This window comes from Labeo rohita, chromosome 6 (genome assembly GCF_022985175.1).
Source record: "Labeo rohita strain BAU-BD-2019 chromosome 6, IGBB_LRoh.1.0, whole genome shotgun sequence".
In the NCBI taxonomy this organism is placed as follows: domain Eukaryota; kingdom Metazoa; phylum Chordata; class Actinopteri; order Cypriniformes; family Cyprinidae; genus Labeo; species Labeo rohita.
In genome coordinates, this window is record NC_066874.1 from 3737526 (window position 1) to 3762836 (window position 25311).

The 25311-nt window shown below is 33.8% G+C and overlaps 1 protein-coding gene and 1 pseudogene across 2 annotated transcripts in view; one reads left to right on the forward strand and one right to left on the reverse strand.

The window, feature by feature from the left end:
• nbeal1 (neurobeachin-like 1) overlaps positions 1-25311 on the forward strand; it is a 75230-nt gene that overhangs the window by 1865 nt on the left and 48054 nt on the right. For both annotated transcript variants that reach the window (XM_051111803.1, XM_051111804.1), the window contains exons 3-6: positions 15389-15480; positions 20444-20605; positions 21879-21960; positions 23420-23547. In XM_051111803.1, the coding sequence (XP_050967760.1) occupies positions 15389-15480; positions 20444-20605; positions 21879-21960; positions 23420-23547 (464 nt within the window). The remainder of the gene's footprint in view (positions 1-15388; positions 15481-20443; positions 20606-21878; positions 21961-23419; positions 23548-25311) is intronic.
• LOC127166494 (CD209 antigen-like protein C) lies at positions 5249-6999 on the reverse strand (annotated as a pseudogene).

The following is a 25311-nucleotide window of genomic DNA, read 5'->3' on the forward strand; positions in this document are numbered from 1 at the left end:
GGCGGAGCTAGCTGTTTGACAGAACCAATGGCAGATAGAGGGAGTGTTCAGGAAATCTGTTACTTTTGCAAATCCATCTTTTGCTAGTGGTGCAGAAATTACACACTTTAGGCTTGAAGTCTCACATGTCTTCAGGATAAGGCTCTCTAATTTGTGACCCTGGACCACAAAACCAGTCTTAAGTAGCATGGGTATATTTGTAGCAATAGCCAACAATACATTAAATAGGTCAAAATTATCTTTTTTTTTTTTATGCCAAAAATCATTAGAATATTAAGTAAAGATCATGTTCCATGAAGATATTTTGTAAATTTCTTACTGTAAATATATCAAAACTTAATTTTTGATTAGTAATATGCATTGCTAAGAATTTTAAAGGTGATTATTATTTTTTTTTTATGAATTTTTTTTTTTTCCCCAAGATTTCAGTTTTTCAAATAGTTGTATCTCAGCCAAATATTGTCCTGTCATAACAAACCATAACATAATTTACATTTAATTAGCTTTCAGATGATGTATACATCTAAATAAAACTGACTCATATGACTGGTTTTGTAGTCCAGGGTCACATTTGGTCTTTCTCTAAAATGGATTTTGTTGCCAAGACCTTATAGTTTTTGCCGCAGTAAGCTGTCTTATAAATTCTTTTCACCATCTAATCAATTCTTGAAAGGTAAATACATCCAGTTATGAAAGTAAAATGTGTTTTTAATTTATGTCCCCACTAAAATGTTAAATTTATGTCCCTTCTGCTTTTTACCCTTAAGACTGTGTTTGCAGTATAGCTACAGTGTTGTTTTGGTATTGTTCATATACTATTAATTAATGTTTTGCTTTTATTTTATATGATTATTTTTTATATTTTATTTAATTTTTATTAATTAATTTAATTGAAATTTTATTTTATTTTAAGTAAATTTGTTCTGTGGTTTTGTAGTTTTTATTTTTTAATTTTCTAATTTTTTTTAAATATAGTATTTTTTTTTTTTAGTTCTAGTAATTTGGTTTTTCATATATTATTTAATTCAACTCTAATTAAATTATATATATATATATATATATATATATATATATATATATACATATATATAAAAAACTTAATTTATTATTTATTCATTTATTTCAGTATTATTTCAATTACAGTGGAAAAAAATTGCTGTAGGATTTACTTTAACATGTAAATGTTTAGTAAATTTCACAAATAGTTAAAATAGTTAAAGGGATAGTTCATCCCAAAATAAAAATTCTGTCATGAATTACTTACCCCCATGTTGTTCCAAACCTGTAAGACCTTCATTCATCTTTGAAACACAAATTAAGATATATTTGATAAAGTCAGACAGATAAGTAAGTAAGACAGGTCTTACTTAAAGTAAAACATTCAATTAAACATGAAAGTTTGAAGTTGAAAAACTTAAATATCATTTTCTTGTAACACATATTCCAGTGATCTGTTTTATTCACTTCGAAAACATTTTTTTTTCAGTGTTATGATTTGTAACAGCTTTAGTTAACACTGTTTAGCTGCAGATTTATCTTTAGCGAGTCGTTCAACACGATAGCATCCTTAAAACTCCTTTAGACTCCTCGTCTTTGTGTTTTGTGTTGCTAGTACAGATCTTTAAATGCTAGGTTACCGTCATCAGATCCTCGTTGCTGCTGAGACTATTGTGATCATCAGGCTGTGGCGAGTTCAGGCTGCTGTACAGGACATTTAACACCAAATCATTCTCAGTAATTATGACCCAGAACAAATGCGATAGCTCATTTTCCAGACTGTTATCCTTTCTACAAGAGAGGATATTCTGCTTCTTCAAGTGTCAGCAGTGCCTTATGGGTCTGTTATGTCAGCGTAATACAGCGATTAGAGCGTGAGCCCCTCAGAGCCGAGGCCGTCCGCTGGGACGCAGATCCAGATGACCTGCCAGATAAAATAAGATTTCCAAATCTGAACATTAGCCTTGGGTTGTGGCAGCAAACGTGAGATTTAGGTCTATAAGGAATAGAAGATTTAGAGTAAAACATCTGCATAAGAGAGCATCACAAAATGATGGGATATACAGTTTTGTTTCTGTTGTTAAGTCACAGTGAGATGTTCAACCCGTCATTTCTGTCATGAGCTGATAGTCGCAAGTCCAGTGTGGTTGTGTTTGCTGCAAGAATGACCTTTGCTTTTGTTTATGGTTTCTGCTCTCATACATTAACCAGCCCGTGATCTTCAGAGCGCAGCGTGAGGTGACGTTTCCTCTTCGGCACGCTAATGTAGCCTAATGAGAATGTTTATGCCTGTCAGATTTACATTTGCCTGGTGGCAGACTTTGTGTGTTTCCTGGGACGAAATGGTCTCAGCCTCTATATGTTCTGTTTACCTGTTTGCAGAACATAGAGAACATAGGGAACATAGCTGCGGAGGAAATCAATAATCTAACCCGGTGCTGGAGAAAACAAACAAATAGTGGAGAAATGTTGTTCTGGGAACCCTCTGGTCTTGTACTGAGAGCTCATATTTGATTCTGAGTGATGTTTTCCTGTTTAATCACCTGTATTAAGTTGCCACAACAAATCTCTGACCTCCGTACACCTCAGCTTCCTGCTCAGCAGTATCGGAAGTATGTTTTTGTCCATTCTGTAATAACGTATGCCGCTTGCATCCGTCAGATGAAGAATAAGACAAGCTGTATTCAGGCTCATATTGTATCTCAAGGTCACAATTCATAAACGCATGCATTTTAATGGAAATTATTGTACAGGGACGTTTTATAATCTGAGTGAGTTATTTTAGTTATTTTAGTATACACTACCAGTCAAAAGTTTTTGAACAGTAAGATTTGTAATGTTTTTTTTTTTTTTTTTAAAGAAGTCTCTTCCTCTCACCAAGCCTGCATTTATTTGATCCAAAATACAGCAAAAGCAGTAATTTTTTACTGTTTAAAAATACTGCTTTCTATTTGAATATATTTTGAAGTGTATCAAAAGCATCATTACTCCAGTCACATGATCATTCTAAAATGCTGATTCGCTGCTCAAGAAACATATTTTATTAGCATTATTAACAGAGCTAATATAAATAAAATAGTTGAGTACATTTTTGTTCAGGATTCTTTGAATAAAAAGACGCAAAGCTTTTGTAACATCATACACTATACCATTCAAAAGCTTGGAGTCAGTATTTTATTTATTTTTTTTTTTTTTTTGAGAAAGAAATTATAGAAATTAATGCTTTTATTTAGCAAGGATGCTTTAAATTGATCATAAGTGATGATAAAGACACTTATAATGTTACAAAATATTTCTATTTCAGATAAGATGCTGTTCTTCTGAACATCTTATTTATCAAAGAAACCTGAAAAATTCTGCTCAGCTGTTCTCGGCATGATAATATTAATAAATATTTTTTGAGCAGCAAATCAGCATATTAGAATGATTTCTGAAGGACCATGTGACCCTGAAGGCTGGGGTAATGAGGCTAAAATTTGTTTTAAAATTACAGGATTGTATTACATTTTAAAATATATTCAAATAGAAAACAGTTATTTTAAATGGTACAAATATTTCTAAAGTTTACTGTTTTTGCTGTGCTTTGAATATAATAAATACAGGCTTGGTGAGCAGAGGTGACTTTTAAAACATTAAAAATCTTACTGTTTACAAACTTTTGACTAGTAGTGTAGTTTATCTAAATTATTTGAAAATGAAGTGGAAAATTTGTTTGGCTGTAGTTGTGGTTGCTCGGGTTTTGCTGTGTGGATCAGGTGTTTTGAGTGTTTTTTCACGCATTATGAAACAGGTGTTGCAAAGTGGTTACTAGGTGATCTTTTAAGTGCTTTGTATATATGACTTGGGTTCCTCCTTAAAATGAATGGTTTGCTCATGTCATGATAGAATTAGTTTAATTATGTTTCTGACTAGTAAAAGCCGTTTACTGAAATCGTTTAATCATTGTTTCAACTATGCAAAGATGTCAGCATAACAGCTTGTAAACAATATCACATAACGTCACAAAATGAACTCTAAAGAGGAGCATTTTGCTAAATATATGCAGCATATAACATATTCATTACAACTTTTACTGTTCTTTACACACAGTTAAATCTGTGTTCAATCAGTGTATATGTTTTTGTGATAGCCACCATTTAAATGTAATTATAACTTTATTATTATAATGTAGTGTAATTTATGCATTTGTATACAAATCAGTAAATTTTAACCTTCGATATTATAGAAATGTAGTAACTGACTCATGAATATTTTATAGGATTATTTTGAGAAAATTTGGCATGTACTCTACCTGATATATCGGGAATCGAATCGCAAGCTTATTGAAATTTGTGTCAAAACCCAGCCTTACAATTTAATGTACACGTTTTGAAAGAAATCTCTTCTGCACACCAAATCTGTGTTTGTTTGACCAAAAATACAGTGAAAAGAGTAATATTGTGAAATATTATTCCAATTTAAAATAACTGTTTAATATGGTCAAGAAACATTTCTTAATTAAACTTATCAGTGTTGAAATCAGTTGTGCTGCATAAAATTTTACAATTATTTGATGAACAGGAAGTTCAAAAGAACATCATTTATTTGAATTAGAAATCTTTCGTAACATTACAAATGTCTTTACTGTCAGTTTTGATCAATTCAGTGCATCCTTGCTTAATAAAAGCATTGATTTCCTAAAAAAGTAAATGTATATCTTACTGACCCCAGTTTTTTTCAACAGTAGTGTAAGAGGAACCAAACTGGCAGCAGTGCTAGGCTGATTATGCATCAAAGGATACTTATGTATACTTGTGTATGAACAGTAGTCATAGTAATATTTGACCAAGTGTCAAAGACTTTCTCTTTGCACTGCTTCCTTCCTGTCAACACACAGATCAGACAGAAATTAAAAATAGATCCTGTTTGTGAGAAACCAGCAGGTAATTTATACAGTGTCTGGTCATTTTCTTCTGGTTTGTGTGAGAAAAACACTGGTGTTTCCAATTCAGACAGTAATGAAACTGGCAGCAAGCACCTGTAAATAATAAAGTGACATTACAACCCCATAAAAACAATTACTGTCCAAATTGGGTTAGATGATCTGTGTTTCATGTGTTTTTGAGATGGAAACACCCACCAAGTGTGACATCTCTACTGTCTTTCTGAATGACAAAAATGCCAGATGAACAAATGTCTAAGTAGCAGATGAGTAAATGAAACCGAGTTGAAAATGATGGAAGGAAAAACCAGACGGAGTCCTTTTCTTTCATAAGGTCTGTTTACTCAAGCAGTTTAAATGTATCTGTTCTTAGGGGAAAACTCGTCATTATACTACATAAATCATTGTGCTACATAAACCTGCAGTTCATGTGATGACTTATTTTAAACAGCTTTTTTCACAAATCCAGAGAAAAAGATCACTACATGGATAATCAGCCCATCCTGGTGAATAAGTTAGAGCACAGTTTTCCTTTCTTTGTCCATTTGGTTCTCGAGGATCCCAGAACCTGAAACAACAGATCAGCATTTCAAGTTTAATGCTGCTTTCTGTGTGATATGATATTGACTGTGAGAATCATTTATTACATGATAACCAGTTACATTCAGTGATTTCTCACCTAGAGGTCAGTGTGCTGCCATCAACCCATTTCCATGTTCCCTCCACATCAATGTCAGTCAGACCCATCCAGACCTTAGCATTAGAAGATATTTTCTTCACAAAATCCTGAGAAAAACAAACAAAAAAACAAAAAGCAAACAAATATATATATATATATATATATATATATATATATATATATATATATATGTGTGTGTTGGGGAAAGTTACTTTTAAACGTATTGAATTACAATTTCGCGTTACTCCCTAAAAAAGTAACTACTTACGTTACTTAGTTACTTTTTATAGAAAGTAATGTGTTGCGTTACTTTTGCGTTACTTTCTAACTGTGGGCAGGGCAAGCTTGGTTGTTTCACTATAAAAAGTTCTATTTTTGGCAAATGTAAAAGCCCTTTCACACCAAAAGCTTCAGGCTGAAGGAAAAGTACATTTACATCTGTACAGTAGAATGCAGAAAATTAAAAGTTCAACACCCTTCAGCAATAAAAAAAAGAACAACAAATGTAAGTTTATAAATTGGAAAAAGAAAGTAACTGGTGGTACTAATTTGAAAAAGTATCTCAGATATTTTTAATGCGTTACTTTACTAGTTACTTAAGAAAGTATTCAGATTGCATAACTTGTGTTACTTGTAACGAGTTACCCCCAACATTTTCCTTCCTTACAAAATTAGTTTCACTTACTTGTTCCTCTCTGTTGTTTATGATGATCAGATTTCATTAATACTTTTCAAAAGTTCATTTTTCTCCTGTTTTATTTGGTCTCTTTGTTTAATCAGGTCACGGTTACCTGATAACAATCCATCTCTCTCTTTTGTCAGTTGCGTGTTCTTATTTACTAGCTGGTCTTTCTCTTCTGTGAGTTTGGTGATGTTAATTTGTTGCTCACCGCTCTCTCGGGTGTAATTTGCGTTGTTAGTATGGATGTGGACACACAGCACTATGACTGCCATCAGCAGAAGAACACACAGCAGCACCAAACACACTACAGCTGCTCTGTATCTTCTGATCGTCACATAGTCACTTCCTGAAGATAAATTATTATTTAACACTTATATAACTCAAAATTATGTTTTATGGGTGTGTCAAGTGTGTGCTGTTGTTGTTCTAATGAAATTAGAGTTGCAGTACCTGTGTGCTGAGGCGTTTGGTGTCTCCCGGTGTTCTCCTTTTGTGCCCTGTCACTGTTTATAGGATTTACATTAACATAGATGTTTTTGTCTTTACCCATTCTATGTTCCATGAGTTCCATGAATAAGATGTATGTGAGATTATTAGAAGTTGTTCTTTCAAGTAGGCTGCAGTTCTGAACTTCTGCTTTCAGCTTTTTCTTTTGTATTTTGTAAGGCACCACTGTGGTTTAAACATGTGATATCTTGGTAAATTTTTTGCAAATGACACCAGTGCCACAAGTCTCACTGTATTAAAGGGTCATCGGATACCCGTTTTCCACAAGTTAATATGATTCTTCTGGGTCTTAATGAAAAGTCTATCATATACTTTGCTTAAAAATTCTCAATGGTTGTGTAAAACAACACCCTTTTTACCTTGTCAAAATAAGCTCTGCAAAAATCTCATTCTGGTTGAGGCTGCTTTAAATGCAAATGAGCTGTGCTCGCCCCGCCCCTCTCTTCTCTCTGTGGAGTGACAAGCATGTTTACTTTAGCCGCGTTTAGTCGCTAAACTTGCTAACTAGCACGTTATTAGGAAAGGCGATCGCGAAGATTTATAAAAAAAATACTGCTGTAAGGTAAGCTCGATAACGAATGATTCGCACAAACGTAGACGTATATATGTAGATCGGGAGGTGCATTCCCTTCACAAACGGCTCAGATGTCGGGAGTAAATGACGAACGCTATGTTCATTATCACATCTAGCAACACAACACCTCAGTCGCTCAATCAGAGATATTCTTGTCTAACTTACATCCCTGCTCCGGCATCAAAACAAAGAGGGCGGACTGTTACAGCTGATCTGAGGTAAGACGCTCATGTCAATCAACTATCGTGGGAGCGGCCTCTGTCGGTGTGACGCCACAATGACAGGCATCTGTGAATGGCTAAGTTTGAAAAAGGGGATATTATTTTTACAGATTAATTGAAAAGCACTGCATGGATTTTTATCATTATAGGGTAGATTTGTACATACACTGCCAACACACATTAATGTTCAAACAACATGTAAAAGTGAACTTAGCATCCGATGACCCCTTTAACACCTGTCAGAAGAACAGAGTTTTGATTTCTGCTCCAATGCACAACTGTATAGATGAAGTTAATTATTTATTTATTTATTTTTGCAAAGATATTATCAGCTGATAGTAAATGGGTTTGTACAGTGAGCACTTGCATATCACACCTTTCCTATAACTACTTGATTAAAATACTGATATGAGTGAGTGTGACTGTGAGTGTAGTATATTTTCAAAGTAATATTAATTTATTTTTTAGGGGTAAAACATTTGAATGTGAAAGAAATTGCAAATAATACATCGTTAAGGAAAGATTTGACGTGCTGCAATAAAACACTTTACAGAAAGAGAAAGTAATAAGTGGTTTCTGTCACTAAGAGGCATTTTCTCACATGAGATGTCTTTATTATATCACAGCATATTGGCATGATCTTGTCAGGAGGCCTTGAAACACTAAATTGACTCTGCATTTACATTTACATTTATGCATTTGGTATACACTTTAATCCAAAGCGACTGCATTGATTGCATTCGATACAGATAGATAGATAGTAAATTGTTCTACTAAGGGAAAGGGAAGTGTTCTGGTTTTGATAGTTTGCAAATTTGGTCAGGAACACGTGATATTCTGTTAAGACGATGCATTTTTATAATTTTTGTTCTTCATGTTTATTTTTCTTTCTTGAAGTTTGTTATAAAGGACACATATTTGAAGTTAAGGTTTCTTGCTGTTTTCCTCTGTCTATAATCAGTTAACCAGTGATCATATATTGCAGGTAAAGTCTAAAAAATATTCTGCACTGGCATTGATAATTATCTCCTTTAACTTTCAGACATTGTCAGTTTCTTTAATAGAAGCTGTGCTTTGTGTTTCCTGATTACAGTCGTGGTCCCATAAACACACACGCACACCCCCGCTGAGATAATGATAGACTGCACATAGTCACTGTATACACATGTGTGATGGCAGCAGTTGTCTTGTGAATGGGACGGAGCTACTTATGTGGTAACCTTTGACCCGGTTAAGACCGGTGATTATCAGGGCTTGTCCTTCAGTGATGGCTATAAACAGCTTTTACAGGGCTGTGTGCTATTTATACACGTACGCACACGTACAGTACTCATCCATTAGTCCTGTTTGAAGAGGGACAGTGAGGAAATCCTCTGTTTGTGAGTGTAATCCACTCTGTTATATACTGACAGGTGTGCTGTGGAAATTAAATTGGCTGTATCTAGTACTGTACATACTGGTAAATAAATAAAAACTAGAAGGTTCCCGTTAGCTTCATGACAGTATTTATCACTTTGACATTAAGGCTTGTTTTTGAGGGTCTGGTAAGGTTTCTTCTGAGAATAGAATTGAATTCTGGCATTTTTACATTTTTCATTAGTTTAATCGAAAAATGTTTTAAGACACTTATATAATTAGAGTATAGATGTAAATATAAATTATATGCAGTGTTATGATTTACTAACAAATATATGATTTTGAAATCATACAAACAATTATTTTACAGTGTGTTTTGGATCACAGTGGTACAGTACGATTTAAAAGTATTGTTTGAGCTTGTTTTATATGAAAAATGTCAATATGCATTAATAGGGTCCTGTGATTTCCGCGATGACGGAAGCACGGAATACATTCATATAAATGAAATTTTCAGTTTAATGCGGAATGTCGCAGAATTTGTCAAAGTTCGGATGAATTGATCAAAAGTAGGTCAGTACACTTAAATCAAATCGCCATATGGACTTATATTTGTACATATTAAGCCGCAAAACAACTGTTTAAATATGAATTCTGCGTGTCTCTGTGTTAATAAATTGCACAGAGTCACAGTTTTGTTTAGTGCTCGTATTGAAATGCACGTTTGTCATATACACTTTTTTTTTTTTTTTTTTTAATTTTCAATAATTAAAAGATAAATTAAATTAATGCTTTATGCCTTCATTTGATAACCAAAAAAATGCAAATCCACAAAACTGAATTTCTGAGAAAAATAAACATTTCATAAGGCTATTGTAAGAATTAAAAAATGAAACTTGTTTTTTTATAATAATTACGCTAGAACAAAATTTGGTAGCAATAAAACATAAGGTGGGAAAAAATAAAACAATTCATAGGGCCCTAAACATGTAATTTTTGTTAAACTTTTAATAAACTGATGTTCAATTGTTTTAGTTTCACGATTTTAATTAATTAGACATGCTTTTTATTAATAGAATTCTATTTAACCATTAAAAAGGTGTCAAGAAAAATGAGAACAGGAATAAAAAGGAATCTTTGAAAAACAGAATTTGGGGAAAAAGTAAAATGGATTTCAAGTTTAATATTAAATTTCAAATACTTCAATTTTCAAATACTTCAATTTCAAAAATTTCATATTTCAAAAATTCAAATTCACCCTGAACCACAAAACCAGTCATAAGGATATATTTTTTTTTTTAATTTATACTTCATCTGAAAGCTGAATACATAAACTTTCCACTGATGTATGGTTTGTTAGGATAGGACAATATTTTGGCCAAGATACAGCTATTTGTAAATCTGGAAACTGAGGGTGCAAAAAATCTAAATGTTGAGAAAATCGCCTTTAAAGTTTTCAACTAATCAAAAATTTAGTTTTGATAGAACTTTGATAGAACATGATCTTTACTTAATATCCTAATGATTTTTGGCATAGAGGAAAAATTGATAATTTTGACCCATACAATGTATTTTTGGCTATTGCTACAAATATTCCCATGCTACTTGAGACTGGTTTTGTGGTCCAGGGTCACATATTAAGTTTTTGACCAAAGCTAGATTTTTGTTAAATGTTATTTAAAATATGTACACTACCATTCATAAGTTTTGGGTCATTTATGCTATAAATACAGTAAAAATACAGTGAAAACAGTAATATTGTGAAATATTATTACAATTTAAAAGCATTGTTTTCTATTGTAACATTTCGTAAAATGTAATTTATTCCTGTGATGCAAAGTTGAATTTCACGGCAGGTGTGACGATATACCAGAAACTTGTGAATGCATTACCCAAATATTAATTTCTCCAGTAACAGCTATGATTCTTAGGGGCTTTAATACTGCTTTGTATTATGTGATCACAATTTTGGACTTTATGGCCCGAGACAGATTCCCCAGTTGTTGTCCAACCTCTTTTGCACCCATTTTCTGCAGTTGCTCATAAAACAGCTGTTAATGAATCGAAACCGCCTGCACATCTGTAGACCGTGACAGTAGTGAGCTCCATAAATCATCTTGAATGTTTTCTTTTGCCTTGTTGTCCTTTTTCTTTCGCCATCTCGTCTGGTTCGCAGGTTCAGAGGGCACTGCAGGACTTAGACACACACAACAAAGAGAAAGCGAGAGGAGATAAGCACAGCAGGATGCGAAATTTAGTGTGAGAGAGAAGTAAGAAAACCGAGATAGTGGGGTGAGAAAAAGGAAAATGTGTTAAAGTGAGAGAGAGAAAGAGAGCGATTGGAAAGTGCCTGTGCTGTCTCACTCACAAATACCCGCTTTTCTCACCATGGTAACAGTCCCTATCCGATCCTCACAGGAACTCGAGTTCCTGTTGTGAAGGATTATTTGACTACTGAAATGCAAAACTAAGATATTAGACGAGAGAGAATAAACGCAGGGACCGTCTGTTCAAGTGACATTAAGTCAGATAGGATTTAAAAGAATATTTCCTCTTGTTTTAAGCCGATGTTTGCGTACTAGCATGCTGTTGATTGCTACAGAAAACAATTTCTCATCTTTTAGAGTATAAAAACAGCTTGTATTTTTATTAAAGTGTTATTCATGGAAGTTATGTATTGGCTATGTAATTCCCATGAATTTGCTTTTGTAGCTGGTGATGGCATGAGTGGAAGAATATTGGGCTTTGGATAGGCAGCATAGGCTCATGTCTCATGCCAGAACATGGTGGTTTATATGTAGGTGTTATGCTTATACTTTGAAATAGTAGCTTTGTTCCAGAACTTATTGCACTGCCCACTTATACTGCATTTTAAGGCATCATGAGCACATCTTCGACATGAAGGCTGTAAGCAGTAAGCATCATCAATTGTTTGACCTTGTTTCGGACAAATTCTAAGGAAATATGCATCCTTCATGGAGAAATTCACTTCAAAATGCAATGCAACACGATCAGTATAAAGAAGTTTATATTATTATTATAGTATACCTTTATTTATTTTTTTCAAAATTGCATGTTGTTGTTGTTGTTGTTGTTGTTATTATTTTATTTAGTCCTGATTAAGCTATTTCACATAACATATAATTATATTTACTCCACAAGACAAAATACTAACTGAATTTATAAAGAAATAACACAGTTCAAAAGTTTTCATACCCTTGAATCTTAATACTGGCTCTTAATGCATCATGCTGCTTTCACCTTTTGTAATAGTTGTGTCCCTCAGTTCTCAGTGTGAAAAGAATGGGGTCAAATATGCAGAAGATGCTGGGAAACCAAAGAATGTGGAGGACATGGAAATTTTTCTGAAGAAACTCTTATTTTGTTAGAACTATTAATTATTTTGCATGATCTGCAAGGGGTATGTAAACTTATGAGCAGTATAAATGACCTACAGCATGGTTATGTGACTTCAACATCACCACCATTTAACTTCCAACAACTCTTTCAGTTCTTATTGAAAATCTACAAGATAGAAAGTTTGAGTTAAAATAGTAAAAAAAAAATGTGTGTGTGTATATAAACAAAAATAGGCTTGAAAAGTGAACTAGTGAGTTTACCTGTTTAATGTGATTACTTTTAATGTCCCTGGCAGCCTCTGTACTTCCATTTGGCCACTTGTTAGCAACTGGGACATTCCATGTCAACTCCTGGCTCAAATTTCTGATTTTGCTAATGTTTTATCTTAAGAAAGATAGACATGTATAGTGATGAAAGCCAAAATATTAAATGTCATGGATGAATATTTACAGAGTAATCCACTGTTTTGTAGAGGGGGGTCAAAATGGCAGTTTTCACTTGAAATTCCGCGCCAAATTACAGGGGGGGTAAAAATGACTTAAGAGAGGTGATAGCATCATGATGTTATTTTTACACAGAGATTGGTAGGTCTGTTAGTAAAATCTGTTAACTTTAGCCATCTTTGTTGCATTATGTGCCAATGGTGACCATTCAAAAATGGGGGAACAGCACTTTTCAAGTTTTTTCTCTAAAGTTTGCATCCCCGTAACTCAAGAAGTAATAAAGATATCTTAATGCCCTTTTAGATGTTGAGTCTTAACAAACTTTCCTTTTGGCATCTTCATTTTTAAGGCCCTATATGGTTTGGTTCTAGAGATATTGAAATTTCAAGGAGAAAATTGTTAAAATGAGGGATGTCTAAAGAACAAATAATGTTAAAACTAGAAATGTATCTCATTTCCTTCTGTCATGACAACTGCTATGAACATGCCTGTCTGAGTGCCATTAATATTCTTTTTCCAAAGTTTGTATGCCTGTAACTCAAGAAGTATTAAAGATATCACAATATAATTTTAGATTCTAGTTCTTAATAAACTTTTATGTCGGAAAATACATTTTCAAGGCCCTACATCGTTCAGTCCTAGAAATATGGGGATCTCAATGATGCTCCATATTCACATTGTTGAATATGACCTGTTTTCAGTAGTTGAAAATTAAATGTTGGTTACTTTGTACACAGCCAATACTTATTTTATTTAAAGAACAATGTCTGAAGAATAAATAAATGTTGAAATTAGAATTGTATCTCGTTTCCCTCTTTCAATATTTTGACCACTGAAAATATGTACATTTTTAACAATTTACTCCTGGAGCCATATTGAACTTTCAATATCTTTAAAACCAAACCATACAGGGCCTTAAAAATGAACATACTAAAAGGAAAGGAAATTGTTTGTTAAGACCCAATATCTAAAAGTGTGTTAAGATATCTTTCTTTCTTTGTGAGTTCTTCTTTAGTTATCTAAAAACCAGCTGACTTTGAGACAACACATCCAAAGTTAAAAAATGTATCTTTTTCTTTGCTTAGCAATCATGCTAACACTGCCTTAGAAGGCTCAGCCTTTGTAGACAGCGGACAGCGAGACAGGTTTAAATGCTTGTCTGCTTGGCTTGTAAATGCATGTTTTATTTGTTTTTACAAATCAAGGGGTGAGGCGGCATTATTCTCTGGAAATTGACAACATCCCAAGCTTGTGTAAGAGGGTAAGAGATTTGGAAATGATCACAGGAGAAAGAATTCACTGTATACTAGAAGTCAAATTATTATGGCGTGTCAAATGGACAGGATGTCTTACCCATGTGATTAGAGTGAGCTCAGTGTTGTGGCTGTAGGTCATATGCCTGGCATTAGCGATGCATCGCATTAGCCAACAGTTTTCTGTGTCTAAACATAAGCATTTATAAATAAAACCCCTATAGAATGGAGCTGTTTGTACGAAGTACTCATTTATCATTATCTGAATCAACTGAAGTCAAATTTATTAAACTGTAATCTACACAAAAGCCACACCAATTTTACATGAACAAATGAAGTAACTATATTATTATCCACGAGTCATTCAGGTGTGCAGGTTACAACAAAATCTTTCCCCCCAGGGTGTGCATTATAAAAGGCTACTTAAAGTTAATTGGGAACTTGACATACATGAGTAGGTGAATGCGACTGACTCGCCCCACACCCTTCCAGCTGGAAAGGGCATCAGGAGCAAGGCAGTGCTCGTTTTGTGGCCTAAGCTCTAAATAAACAGGGTGTGCCACCTTTGGCCAGATCCAGACCTCAATAGACATGTGTCTTGCCGCTGGAGACCAAATGAATGGGGCTTTTCTTTTGTGCGCACACACATAAACGCATTCTACTTGTTTTTTTGTGTTTGTAGAAGCAAACATACTACTTTTAGTGTTGTGTTGTCCTTATCTCCTAGTGGTCAGTTGTTTTTTTGGCGTGGACGTGCATAGCTGTTCTGATGATCTCACCGAGAGGAATTTTTGAGCATGATTTCCTGTTCTGGATGTCTGAGTGTTGCACGCCTTAAACACTGACCGCACAAACGACCGCATTGAGTCGTGATACACTCCAGCCACACCAATTACAGCGTCACATGTTTCATGAACTCACACTGCCAGCTCATCAGATTGCCCTCCTGCTATTGATTGAGATTTAATTCTGCATGTGATAATCGGGTTAGTATGTGGGTATTTCTAAGGAGCGTTGTTCTAGGTCAAACTCGTCTGTTTTCAGGAATGCTGGAATGTGTATCAGGTTGGCCATTCCTGTTGGAATGCGGACAGGCCGGTTCGTTAGTCGTCAGGTGTCTTGTGTTTCACCTGATATTATCCACCTGAAACATTTGGACACACCTTAGATAACTTTATCTAACAAAACGCATTCCTAGCTTAATGACAAGGTCATGGTTTCGATTCCCGGGAAATGCATGTACACCTGAATGCAAGTCACTGTGGATAAAAGCACCTACCAAATGCATTAGTAAAATACACAACTAGCAATAGATTGCATCTCCATGAATAATCCTCTCCATGAATAACAGTTTCCTTTTTCTCTGTTTTTTTTCTTGTTCTTTGAAACTTGTAGAAGGACCCAGACTACCTGAAACTCTGGTTGGAGATCTTTATCGGATCCTACGAGAGATGTCTGGATGTGGATTTCGAGAAACCGCCAACCAGGTAGACTTTTTACTCTCACAGATGCATTTAAACCTCTATTATCAAGTGAATTATTGCATACAGGAATGAGGTTATCAAATTCACTGTTTAGATGATTTTCCAGATGATTTCCATGATGCAGAGAATGCGAACGGAATCCAGACATGTATTACTATTATTTAGTAGAATGTACGTAATGTTACTACTACTGTTGAAAAAATGTCTTTTTTAATATAAAAAACCCCTTCATTAATTAAAATGATTAAACGTTAATTAAATAATTTTTCTGTTCATTTGATAATCAGAAAAATGTAAACACTAGTGCTGTCAAACGATTAATTGCGATTAATCACATCCAAACTAAAATTTTTTTTTTTTTACGTAATATATGTGTAGATTTATTATGTATATATAAACGCATGTATTTTGAAAATATTTACACATATTTATATATATTTATATAATATAATAATATAATATAATACAATAATATATGTGTATACAGTGCCCTCCACTAATATTGGCACCCTTGGTAAATCTCATTATGAAATAAATGTTTTTCTCTAGTTCGTGTTGGCCACAGTTATTGGCACTCAATTATTGCAACATCCTTTCCCAAGATAACGGTTCTGAGTTTTCTCCTATAATGATTGATGAGTTTGGAGAATGCCTGACAAGAGATCAGAGACCATTCCTTCATCCAGAATCTCTCCTGGTCCTTCAGAATACCAGCTCCATGTTGGTTCTTATCTTCAGTTTACCCCACTCATTTTCTACAGGGTTCAGGTCAGGGAACTGAGACCGCTATGGCAGAAGCTTCATATTGTGCTCAGTGACACTTTTTTCTGTTGATTTTGATGTTTGTTTTGGATTGTTTTGGATTGATGTTTGCCAAAAAGCTTGTTACTTGGTTTCATCTGACCATAGAAGCCAGTGCCATTTGAAGTTCCAGTCATGTCTGACCACTGAATATGCTGGAGTTTGTTTTTGAATGAGTGAGGAGGATTTTTCTTGAAACCCTCCCGAGCAATATATGAAGAGTTCAGATGCAAAATTCCTAAATCCATCTGACGTATTTCTTTAAAATGAGCATTTCTTTCAGGCTACTTTGTACAGGTTTCTGTGTAAGTACTGGTACTTCTGATTGGGCTGAAGCTGGAATTTAGTGAGTTTGACATAAAGTATTTGATGGACGTATACTTTGTGTCAGGAGCATTCACTCAGTATCATTATCTCATTTTTGAGCAAGATTTTTTTTAGCTGGTTTTGCATCTGAACTCTTCATATGTATATATATATACATATATATAGGCTTTCTGACCCCATAACTCAATTAATCTTTGCAATTCTCCAGCTGTGATTCTTGGAGAGTCTTTGGCCACTCAAAGTCTCCTCCTCATAATGCATTAGGATGATATAGACACACGTCCTCTTCTAGGCAGATTTGTAACTTCTTTAGTTGATTGTAACTTCTTAATTATTGCCTTGATGGTGAAAATGGGGATTTTCAGTGCTTTATCTCTTTTCTTACAGCCACTTTCTATTTTGTGAAGCTGAGCAACTTGTTCTGCACATTAGAACTATATTCTTTGGTTTTCCTCCTTGTGATGAATGATTAAGGAAATTTGACCTTTGCATTCCTCATATTTATAATCCTATGGAACAGGAAGTCATGGCTATATAATTTTAATGCTTCTAGTCATCCTGGTGTGCTAAAAATGTAAAGAAATGGGAATATACTTCAGAAATATTTTACTCATAAGAATTTCTAAGGGTGCCAATAATAGTGGCCAACATGTATTAGCAAAAAAAAATTCATCATGTGATTATTTTCCCAACTTTCAATTGTTTTACTTCAGTGATAGGTTAGAATTTTGTGATTTTTTTTTTTTTTTTTTTTTTTTTTTTTTAATGAAAGGTGTTCATATAATTGAGAATTTCTGAGGGAAAAAATACATTAGGCTATTGTAGGAATAAATAAGAGTTGTTTTTATGCATTCCAATAATTAGACATGCTAAAACACAGAATTTGGTAACAATAAAACACAAGTTAAGAGAAAATAAAACATTTCATAGGGTCCTAAACATGTAATTTGTGTTAAACTTTTAATAAACTGATGTTAAATTGTGCAAGTTTCATGATTTTAATTAATTAGACATGCCTTTTGAATAATAAAATTTAATTTAACCATTACAAAGGAGTCCAGAAAATTTTTCCAAAGTCCAGTGGAATTTGGAAAAAATAAAACAGAATTTGGGAAGAAATAAAACAGGGATTTTACAGGGACTGTTGCATGTCACAACTTTTCAGCTTTTTTTAGACTAAAATATGTGATAAAATCTTGCATGTTGTTTTAGTATCATTGCTACACTATTATATATCTTTTTAGTTTTTATTTTGAATTGTATTTTTTTTATTAAAACATTTGTATTTTTTAATTTTTAAAATGTTTATTTTTTTATTTTAGTATTTTTTTTGTTAGTTATTAATTAATTTATTAATAAAGTTATTCATTATTAATTAATAGTTAATTTATTAGTTAAACTTTATGGTTTTAGTTTAAATTAATAACAATAAGCCTACTTAAGACTGTCTAGTAGGCATGTAGTGTAAGGCTGGGACTAGACAGGAAGTACGCCTTTTTTAACTTCTAACCTCTGTTAAACTTAATAAGGCTGAATTTAATGGTTTAATATTAGAGACACGTCACATGATTGTTTTGGTTATGTGCCTGTTTGTGTACATGCATGTCTGCGGATAATGAGCTGTATTTAATAGACGCTTTGCCATCAAGGTCACGTTCTGATGCAAGTGAGCGGCAATACAGAGAAAATCCAGCCAGCCCGGTCTCTCTGTGTGTATCTGTGTGTGTGTGCATGGAAAAACGAAGAGGGTAGAACTAGATAAAAGGGGGAAATAAGAGAGTTACAGAGGCTGTAGGACAGAAAGAGAGAGAGAGAAAGGGGGAGAGTGTTGAAGGATTTATGTAGCGGTAGTGCAGAGTGTGTGGCATGAGAAAATCACTCTCGCTCTCCCAGCTGTGGTCATGTGATCATGAAGTGCTTAGACTGTCAGATGACATTACGTAATGCGGAGTGAGAGGAGAGCCAGGAACCGACAGACTGAGAGAGATGGAATTGTAATGGGTTTATTCGTCTCTCTCCTTTGCAGCTGTGCTGTTCTCACACAGATCTGCTTCATTAATGTACAGCTCTTTTTGGTGCTGAAAAAACACACTTTTGTAGTGCAGTATTGGCCTTCTCAGTCACGACAGCAGAATTACTAATCCCAGAGGTGCTGCTGAGGAGTTATTCAAACAAAAGACAGTTGTCATCAATTATTCCTTCAGAATCCATATGCTGGTCTTCATTTTCCATGCAATTAGTCCCCAGGGGGTTTAAGCATCACAGAAGCTCCCTATACATATGATAATCAGTTTATAATGGCTTTGCATTTATAATAGGGCTGTGTTGAAAAAGAGCTGTTTAATCGATTCTCATTTTAATGAACTGATATTGATCCCAAGAATCAATCTTTTAGTTGCTGTTTTCAGTTAATGCATGAACAAACTTAGCTAGAAAAGCATTTTGATAAATATATTGATAAGTATATTGCATATTCATTATTTTTAATTAACCTTTTGTTCCATATTTCATTTATGTTTGAACAAATCAGTCACGAAAACCAGTCATGACAAGTTTTAATGACAGTCACCAGTTAAATGATTAGATATCAGAAAACAAACTGGAATAGAAATGTAATTATGTCTTTAATTTGTCTGCCCCTAATCCATTTGAAACTTTAGTATACAAAGTAGTTGTTAATTTTAACCTTTATTATTGTAGTACCAAGTGACTGACTATAAAATCAATTTCAAATCCAGTCGACATCAGAATTGAATTAAATTGGAAGTTTGTGAATTGAATCACATGAATGTAAATCAAAATGCAAGTTTTTGAATCATGCATTGAATTGCAATTTGTGAATCAAATTGCAAGTGTGTGAAATGAGAAACATTGTAAGTTTTCAAATCATACACTGAATCACAAATTTGGAAATTGTGAATCGAATTGCAAGTTAGTTCATTGAATTGCAAGTTTGTGAATCAAAATGCAAGTTTTGTGAATTGAATTGCAAGTTTGTGAATCGAATCGCAAGTTTGAATTGTGAATCGAATCGCAAGTTTGTGAATTGTGAATGGAATTGCAAGTTTGTGAATCACATAATAAGTTTGTGGATCAAATTGCAAGTTTGTGAACTGAGAATTGAAATGGAAGTTTGTAAATCATGAATTGAATCACAATTAATGAATTGTGTATCGAATCGCAAATTTGTGAATCTTGAATTGAATTGAATGGCAAGTTAGTTCATCAAATTGCAATTTTCTGAATCAGAATGCAAGTTTGTGAATCATATTGCTAGCTTGTGAATCGTAAATCAAATTGCAAGCTTGTGAATCATGAATCAAATCACAAGTTTGAATTGTGAATGGAATCGCAAGTTTGTTCATTGAATTGCAAGTTTGTGAATCAATTCACAAGTTTGTGAATTGAGAATAGAATTGGAAGTTTTTAAATTGTGAATCAAATCGCAAGCTTGTGAATTGTGAATCAAATTGCAAGTTTTTGAATTGTGAATGGAATTGCAAGTTTGTTCATTGAATCGCAAGTTTGTGAATCAGATCGCAAGTTTGTGGAATGAGAATCGCATTGCAAGTTAGTAAATCGTGAATTGAATTGCAAGTTTGTGAATCGAATTGCAAACTTGTGAATTGTGATTCGAATTGCAAGTTTGTAAATTGTGAATCAAATCGCAGGTTTGTTCATTGAATTGAAAGTTTGTGAATCGAATCACGGGTTTGTGAATCGAATCGCAAGTTTGTGAATCGTGAATCGAATTGCAAGTTTGTAATTCATAAACCGCAAACTTGTGAACCAAATCACAGTTTTCCTAATTCCGAATGGTTTTCTTTGTGTTCTGCAGGTTGGAGGAGACGCCGCCCGTCATGACGCTGTTACCTGATAACATCCTGCAGGTGTTGCGTCTGCAGCTGCTTCAATGTGTGCAGAAAGCGTCTGAGGGACTGGAGCCCGAGCAGCAGACGTTGGCCCTCCTGCTCCTCAAGTTCCTCATCGTCATCTGCAGGTCAGACTCTGAGACGTCATGCCAGTAGTCTGATGGGAAAGAAGCGCTTTATGGCTAAGAAAAAACAGATTACAGAAACAGATCATTATTACAGCTAAATAGGCAAACTAACTGAAGAAATCCAGTCATTTGAACTGTTTGGATATAGAGTCTCTTACAAAAACATGAAGTGCATTGAATCTCAGTAAAAACAGAAACTGGACACCTGTGATCCTGCTGAATGTTTCATGAGTTCTCCAAACACCTGCTGCTGAGGGTTCATGTGTGGTTTCCACTTTCAGCGACACATCGGGACTTTTAAGGGTCCGACAGTGCGATTTCTCCAATGGCAGCTGCTACTCATATGCACACACATTCGCACTTAATGAGGACATCCCACAGACTCGTTTATTTAAGGTTGTTTAACAAGACCCTCGTCAAATATAATGTTAATTTTGAGATGGTCACAGTGTTTAGATGTAAAAAAGATGTTTCTCAGACATAAACTAGCATTCAAAAGTTTGGGGTCAGTAATATTTTAGAAATTAATAGTTTTATTCAGCATAGTTTTATAGAAGGATGGCTTAAATCGATCAGAAAGTAAAAAGATAAAAAGATTTAAAAGATAAATAAACACTAAAAAATCAAATAAACACTGTTCTTTTGAAATTTCTGTTCAAAGTGAATATGTGCTGATGAATATTTGTATCCCCAAAAATATTCAGCAGCAGGTTATTTTTGTCTTGAGAAGCAAATCAGCATGTTAGGATATTTTCTGAAGACACTGAAGAATGGAGTAATGATGATGATAAATTCAGCTTTGATCACAGGAATAAATTACATTTTACAACCTATTACAATAATAAACAGCTATTTTACATTGTAAAAATATTTCACATTCTTTTAAATCAAGTAAACACAGCCTTGGTGAGCATAAGAGATTTTTTTCAAAAATATTAAAAAAATTCCTGAACGTTAGTGTAACTCCTCGGGCAATTTTGTCGTCTTCAGTGACCATATTTGACATGCCTGTCCACTCAGTTAGATGTTGCTGTAATTTGTCCGCACACAGACACCGTAGCGTCAGCTGGATGTCCTGCTTCAGCAACAGTCAGTGTGTGATTTATGATCATAGGGGTGGCAGGGGAATCTGTCTGACAGCTACAACTAATGGTCCTGTCATACGGCAGTCTGTCTAAAGCTTCTCTCTCTCTCACACACACACACACACACACACACACATACAAATACAGAGAGTTTCCCTACACTGACAGCTGTGTGATGTGTCTGACAGGAACCTGTCAAATGTGGAAGAGATCGGCGCCTGTTCCTACATAAACCACATCATCACCATGACAACGCTTTACATCCAACAGGTCTGAAACTTCTAAATTCAAGTTTTCTGTTTATCCATTTATTTTTTACTCTCTGTAAAATTTATTTTGAGTGTTTTCATTTCAAAACTATTTATGTAGGTATGTTTGCATGCATGTATTTATTTATTTATGTTAATTTTTATGATTTAATTAATTATTCATATAAACTAATAAACCCCTATATAAACAGTGAATGTTTTAATTATGATATATTAATCTATCCCTAACCATAAATTTATTTAATGGTGGTCAAACTGGCCTGTTTTTTCCCCTCTTCCCCTCCTATTTCCTCTTTTCTTTTTCCTTTTCCCTTTTCTTTCCTCTTAATTTTCCAGTTAGTTCCTCTGCTGTTTCCTGTTATGTCCTGTTCCTGTTCTTTACTTTCCTTTTTTTCCTTCTTTTTCCTGTTTCTTTTTCTGTTTTCCTCTTCTCTTTTTTTATATCCGCGTTTCTCTCTTCTTTCTTGTGGAAGACTAGAGGAAAGGAATGTGTAAAAAAATAAGATGTTAAGGAAGAGGAAATGATAGGGAAAAAAAGAGGAAAAATGAAAACATTTTCTGCTTCTGTTTCCTCTCCTCTTTTTTTGTTTTTTTTCTGTCCTTTTCTTTTCCTTATCCTTTTCCTCTTCCACTTTATTTTCCTGTAAATTATTATTTTACATTTCCTTTTCCGCATCCCTTTCCTCTAGGTTTCATTTTCCTGTTATTTCGTATTTCTTTCAATTTTTTCTTCGTTTTGATAGAGAAATAAGGAGTGAAAAAAAGCATTTTCCTCTTCCATTTCCTCTCCTCTTTTTTGTATTCCTGTCATTTCCACTTCTTTTTTCCACTTCCTTTTAATTTTCCTTCCTTTTGACAGAAATAAAGAGGGAAATACAATTTTTCTTAGTATTTTTCTCATTTGTTTTCTCTCCTTTTTTTTTTTTTTTTGGTTTACCTCTCCTTTTCACTTCCCTTTCCCTTTACTTTTCCTTTTCCTCTTTCTCTTTAAAATAAATGTGATTTCCTCTTCCATTTCCTCTCCTCTTTTGTTATATTCTGTCCTTTCCAATTCCATTTCTTTATTTTTCGTTTTCCTCTTTATTTTCCTGTACCTTCAATTTTTCTTTCTTTTTCTCTTCCCTTTCCTCTTCCTCTTCCTCTTCCTCTTCCTCTTCCTCTTCCTTTCTCAGCATTATTTTCATTTCTTTTTCAATTTAATAATTATTATCCCACAGTTATTACTATTCTTGTTTTTTTATCCATCCTTTCTTATCGTTACATCCTTATTTTCTTTTTCTTGTTTTCCTCTGTCTGCCTTTTTTCTCTTCCCTTCCATTTCCTCTCCTTTCCTGTTGCTATTATTTCTTTCTCTGTATTCCTCTTCTCTTTTCCTCTCCTATTTATTGTCCTCTCTTTCTCCTCTTCCTTTATATCTTCCTCATTAATTAAGTAATTCAACTCTTTTTCTCTCTGTTTAGCTGAAGAGTAAGACGAAAGAGAAAGAGCTGGCTGATCAGACACAAGCTGAGGAGTTTGTCCGTCACGCTTTGGCCTTCTGTGAGAGTCTGTACGATCCCTATCACAACTGGAGGCATCGCATGCACGGGTGAGATATGCAACCAATGCCGATCCCACAGCTGAAGCTGCCGTGCAAATGGCAGCTTTTCAAAAATAACTTGAATATTTCCCTTGTCTTTGATGGCGCATGATGGCGTCTTACTACACTTTCACCCAATGGTCTAACGGGTAACATTTCTTGCACGCAAGAAATGCATTGTATAAACATCACACTTGTCAAATGCCAATCATGCTTCAGTAAGAGGACATCACGGCCTCAGTTGTTAATCTCTTTGTACGAGCATGTACTAATCCAGACGTTTCCTCATGCACACTGAATAGGGCATTCTTGGGGTGCTAATCTGTAGAATAAACCGGTGTTGTTTGGAGAGCTGCTCCGTTTAAAATAGCGGTGCAGAGTCAAAGTTAAATCAAAACAATTCACTGAAAAAGTAAATCATTTACTTTCTTAATAAATACTCCTGGTCTTCTTGTGAATGATTCATCAGTGCATGTTATTTTGTAGAAAAAAGTTTTATTAATCTTTTATCAAAATGTTTTAACTTTTTACCTCTGCAAAGTATAATACATTGACTCCAGTAAAATGCTTTGTAAATATTGTTATTTGACACCACAGTAATGGCTAGTTGAGAATTTGTATGTTATGGTTTATAAGTTATGGTATATATGCTGCTAACCCAAAGTGCAGTTCAATCCAGTGTTATTCAGTAACATGAGCCACACAGATACACACTGTCAAATGAGGCGAGCATACACATATACAGTGAAAAACACAGCTGTGTTTGACCAATAAACACTAAAGTCTGGTTCTACAAGTTCTGTGAAAAGCTGTTCGCCTTTCCGCACAGTGTGTATAAATGTGTGTGTGTTTAAAAGGTTATTCGAGGGCAGGTAACTGCAGTTTATGTCTTTTTTATAATGTTTTATTATTTATGATTATTTATTATTTAGATGAATATATCATGAATAATACATTGACTATTTATATTAATATTATTATTTCCCAAACCGGAGGGGTTCATTAGTTTACACAAATGAGTAATTAAATCATAAAAATAAACATAAATAAATAATTAAATAGTTCTAAAATGAAAACACTTAAAATAAAGTACTTATTAAAAAGAAGATTAAGTGTTTATGCATTTTCCGGCATGCCATGTCACCCTTACCCAACATCAGAGAACTGTGAATATGCAAAAGTGTTATGTTATTGAAATATTAATTTAAAATCTTAGAGAGTGTTTTAAGTAAATAGTATTAGGTCAAAAGGGTTTGACTGACAAAAGGTTAGGGATAGATTAATATATCATAATTAAAACATTCACTGTTTATATAGGGGTTTATTAGTTTATACGAATAATTAATTAAATCATAAAAATTAACATAAATAAATAAATACATGCATGCAAACATACATAAATAAATAGTTTTGAAATGAAAACACTCAAAATAAAGTGTTTTCTTATTAAAAAGATGAAATGTTTATGTATTTTCCTGCATGCCATGTGACCCTTACCCAACATCAGAGAACTGTGAATATGCAAGGGTTAGGTTAGGTAAGTGTTGTTAAATTATTACAATATGTACCTAAAATCTTAGGGATTACTTTAAGAATATAGTATATTTAGATCAAAAGAGTTTGACTGACAAAAGGTTTGGGATAGATTAATGTATCATGAATAATACATTCACTATTTATATTAATATTATTATTTCCCAAACTGGATGGATTCATTACTTAATGCAAATAAGTAATAAAATCATAAAAAAAATTTTTTTTAAATGAAAACAC